The sequence below is a fragment of the Varroa jacobsoni genome, unplaced genomic scaffold, assembly GCF_002532875.2.
Source record: "Varroa jacobsoni isolate VJ856 unplaced genomic scaffold, vjacob_1.0 scaffold_517, whole genome shotgun sequence".
Lineage (NCBI taxonomy): Eukaryota > Metazoa > Arthropoda > Arachnida > Mesostigmata > Varroidae > Varroa > Varroa jacobsoni.
Genome location: NW_019213419.1, coordinates 90,810 through 95,638, shown reverse-complemented (window position 1 = coordinate 95,638; position 4,829 = coordinate 90,810). Strand labels below are relative to the sequence as shown.

Genomic DNA, 4,829 nt, shown 5'->3' with positions numbered 1-4,829 from the left:
AAACATTCGTGTGTGAATAAAGGCACGCAAAAACAATAAAAACTTGGCTGTTAAAGCGCATGCTTCACTCAAAAGCGACAAATTAGTTTGCTGAACACGGCCCAAATCAGGATAAAAATAAAATAAACGTTACAACTTGCACGCGCCTCCTGCATGTAGATACGTGATTATATAACGAACTTAATGAACCATGCGGCGTACAGAGAGGAAACTGGAGCCGCGGGAATTTCAATTAAACAGGACGAAACAAAATACACTCATATGTTTTCTACAGGCCAACAGCCGACGAATATGTCGCGGCCACATAATCTTAAGCAGTAGGATTCTCCAACGGGTCATGTTTTATCACTGTTCTGCTGACATTACAAGCTACCCTTGAATCCAATCATTGCGTTTATACTAAACAAATAGCAGCACGGAATGATTCGTTAGCCTGGACGACATCGGCTTATGAAATCAATCATTGTAGTAGAAACTAAATCATGATGCTTAAGGGAAACACTTCAGCAACACACAGATTCACTGTGCTACATTTAAAAAATAGATTTACCACCAGTCGCTTGGAGGAAGTTGACGGTAACAATCACGAATTGCCTAACAACCGTAAACATTATTCGCGTCATCCAACGCTTCACGGACGTCTACAGCGCCATCGCTCGCGTTCGTCATGACTCATGTCTGGTCCTAATGTTAAGCAGCTCAAAGCCAGGTTTTCGCTGCAGATGCCAATGGATGGAGCGAGTGCCGGTTTGCCTATTGACTTGCCAATTTTCGTACGGGTTGTCATTCCATGGTCGTGGTGAGTCTTGGGGACGGAGGTCATGTTACCATATTTGTGCATACTATTATGAGCCTCTTTGTCCTCTAGCAAGACATGGTTAGAGCACAGGTATCGGACAGGAACCAAGCGTTAGAGTAACCGAAATCTCTCTTATCGTCAGATAAAAGTTCATCAAATAAACATGTGCTAAGAAAGGTTCTCCATATATTAAAAAGAACAAAAAAAAAAAAAGCATTCGACACCTTTGCCACGTAGCTACATGTTAACCCTTTATTTTATATCATTTTCGTGCTTTCACTCGCATTGGAAATGTGCTGTAAAACATACTATTATTACTATTTAAAAAATACGACTGTTTTTAAATGCTTATACAGAAACTGCTTCAATCAAGACTGTTGTACGCAGTGACGGGCAGCATCTTGGTTGTCGCTATATAGAAATACTTCAAACCAGTTAGGTGAACAAGTAGGACAAAGGTAGTTGACTGTGATAGCTAAATACAATGAGGTGCTTATTTAGCGTCGCTAGTGTAGAATATTGTGTAAAAACAGTTATAAGAATTTATGCATTGTGACACGCTGGTTAGTTTCATGCGATATAATCGTTGGGAAACTTCATATACTTTTGACTTACTTCACCTATTGAGCCTAAATTATTCAAATGCAAAGGCCTTATATGAAACTATATCGATGATAAAGATTTTACATGTCTCTTTTCGGGACTACCCTTCCCAAAAACTTAGTTGCAGCAAATAAGCTTCACGATACCATCTGCTACTGCAGAGAACGAACATCTTTATTTGACGCTATACAAGCTAGACATTGACTTGTAGAAAACGGAAGCTTAATCCGAACCGAACTGTGGACTTCGAATAGAATAAGTTCTCGTGCCATGCCAAAGGCACAGATCACACTTTAGGCAAATATTGCACTATACAGTAGCTGTTGAAATCTAACCTCTAAGAGGAGGATATCGTAACTTTTATTTGTGTATGTATGATAGATATGAGTTATAGTACTCATAACACTCCTTCAGTATGTCCGATGGATGTAGCTTCACATATAAACCTCTAACAGTGCTCTACATGTAACAATACATCCACTAATCGTGGTACAATCATGATAAATGTACAAATATGCCATTATTTGTCCGTGGTGTATGTAATCTGATATATATATATATATATATATACAACAAAATGTCCTATAGAAAGCTAACTTTTTATAAGACAATTTGTTGCTAATAGCTTCGCATGTATGTTTCTCTCATCTACTTCACTTTTGTATTATCATTTACATGTAAAAATTTGGACATGTTAATTACATGTAACATTTTTACGTAAATTAGCACAAATTGGAACAAAAAGAAGTAACCGCTGTGACCGACGTGTCCTGCACTCTTCAGTAACTGTTCTCTATTAACTAGATTTATATTTACATAGACATGAACAGTTTTTCAATTTAGAGTGTGCTAGGACATAGATAGCTTGTTTGCCTCAATCAGCTTCTTGCCTATACGTTTTACTTCTGGTACTGCCGCCATTTTGATATTCGCGCAGCTGCAGATGGGGTGTCTATCGTTAACACGTTTCGTTGTGGAGCTTCTCTCCTAGTCGCCCGCTCCATCTCTCCATCGCCGTCATATCACCATCACAATCGCCGTCAGCAGTTGCCGGTGATATGCGCTCCGCGTGTTCAGTTCTTCCGTCGCTCCACACGCTCTGTCGCTTTCGTTCTATCGCCTGTGGTAGCAGAAGCAGCTCTATGCATTCTCAACGCATGCGCCGCGACTTTTACTAGAAGCTCTCATTGTCAGCTCTTGCTGAACTTCACATGCTTGCTTCATGTTAGTGCCACTACAGCGACCGCTGACGCAAATCAGCGCCAGTGCTATGGCGTGGAGCAGCAGCATTGAACAAAGAACTGATATCAACACCTAGGACGCTGGTAGGCACAGGTAAATAACAACCATTTTCGTTCTTTCTTATCGTAATCTACTCCTTTTAGCATCGTCGTTGATAAGCCACTTGCAGCAGTGTAGCTGCCTATCAATGAACCTGCTTGAAAGCTCTACCGAAACCGGTCGTCAGAGTCGCGTCTCTCCTCGTTTCTCTCATTGCGTGTTCGCAAGCCCCTATCTACTTGTATGTTTATCGTGTCGTGGGGACACGGTTAACTATGGATAGTTTATAGCCTTGGAAAGAGTCGATGCGAATATGGAGTGTTAACGTGAATGTACTCATGCTCGAGCCTTGATTAACGCTTCTCTTTGGCGACCGTCAAAAAATGGCCGACCGACGATTTTCTTCCTAGAGCCGTTCCACTGTCAACGATAACAGAAACACTATACGGAAGACAGACGTGCGAGCTGATGAAGAAGTACTTTTTTGTGATTGTGTACATTATACGTAACGACCAAAAGCAAATCGGTCTTCGTTTCGGCTGAGTGTTTTACGTTCCCGGTGTGCACAACTCACGACCAATCAAACTCGCAGCTGGTGGCTAAGCATGGCAAAACGGCCGAGATCTCAATAACGCTACTAAACTACGCCGAAATCCATCGCTCCAACGATTTCATCAACGGAGTTGTTTATCAGATGGACGGCTAGAGAGACCGAGTTTCTTGTATTACTTGTACAATTGCGGTAAATTGATAGTGTTTCGCTATAAATAGCTATTGTTGATTGGAACGGTGTCGTCCTGTAGAGAACTCAGCGTCTCTTAGTATTCGACTACTTTACGCCGTTAAAGATATCTTTCTTAGAGAAAATACCGGACGCGTTCACTAGTGATAACAACGCGCCAGTGGACAGGTCTTTTGGTGTCCTTTGATTAGCTATAATGACAAACCGTTCGTAAAGATTATCGCAGTCACACGAAAAGTTTTGAAGTAGTCTTACTCGGAGCAACCGAATTCAAGGGTCGACTACAGCCTGTGTGAGTTAGGGACGATGTTGATGAGAATAAACGGTAAAGAGGGCCTAAAAATGATTAATAGGTAAAATGGGCGCATACAATACGAGTAATTTTATTTAGCTTAAATAGTAACTTTACATACACTTAAGTGTTTGACAAGTAAAAAGACCCTTAAATTATGCGCTAGGTCAAAAAAGCTATTATAGATTTGTATTCGCAGTTGTCGCAACAACTCCCAGCAATAATTTCTTAGCAATCAAGCGCACTTGTTAATCAACTATAATGACTTAGTAATTCATGTATATTTGGGGTACATAGCTTTTGGTAAAAACAAACAAAGAATAAAAGTATCGATCCTCTGTTGTTTTCTGAATCATACCGCCATATGAAACGCCACTTTGTATTCTAATTTCTAGCATAAGAAGTTTGCACGTTTTTTTCTAATTCAGAATAGGCCTTAATTGAAATATGGAGCTGGAGTTTTACGTCATCGTGTAACAGGTTGATCCTTTTGTGTGTCGTACCATACGAATGTGGAGAAGGTTTGCTATGTACGTGATGAGCGGGATACCGATCTGATGCAGGCGTTACACTTTTCCGCCTTTATTATAGATGATTTTGCCTGTTCACTTATGGTTCATATTTTAATATAATCTTATAAGTAGTATATATATTTATATGAAAAACAACCTAATCTATATAAACTGAGCATTTGAGCGAAGATTTCTCCGCTTGCAATGTTCAGTCTGCGAGGCACCCTTTCACTAGGGTGAGTTAGACCTGAGTTAAAACGTGTAATATTTAGTAGAAAATCAGACATTTTCAAAATAACAACAGTACGCTATCCGCGTAAATAACGGAAACAGTACCGTGTTTGTCGGGACGTGTCTGAAGTAAGGAATATTAAGCATATAGAAATTGACCTATTCGGCTCCTAATTGTGAAAATATTATATTAAAAGCTGTTTTCGCAAAAATCCAGTTCACTCTGGGCCAATAACAATTTAGTTATGGCCGCTGCACTTCTATAGCAACTCCTACTGCGCATTACCTTTTACTCTTGAATCGGACGGATTTCTCCTGAAGTCTACTTTAATCGGCAAACCCTTGAACTTCTATAAATCTATTATATAT

General features: G+C 40.0%; 1 protein-coding gene across 5 annotated transcripts in view; it reads left to right on the top strand.

Moving 5' to 3' along the window:
- The first annotated feature begins 717 nt into the window (after positions 1 to 717).
- Positions 718 to 4,829, top strand: part of LOC111261092 (retinol dehydrogenase 5) — a 12,426-nt gene continuing 8,314 nt past the window's right edge. The window contains exon 1 of one of the 5 annotated variants that reach the window (XM_022834317.2): positions 718 to 799. In XM_022834317.2, the coding sequence (XP_022690052.1) occupies positions 733 to 799 (67 nt within the window). In that variant the 5' untranslated portion in view covers positions 718 to 732. Of the gene's footprint in view, positions 800 to 2,365; positions 2,738 to 2,979; positions 3,426 to 3,500; positions 3,751 to 4,829 lie in introns of those variants that run through there. The other 4 variants (XM_022834319.2, XM_022834320.2, XM_022834318.2 and 1 more) reach the window with 4 other exon arrangements.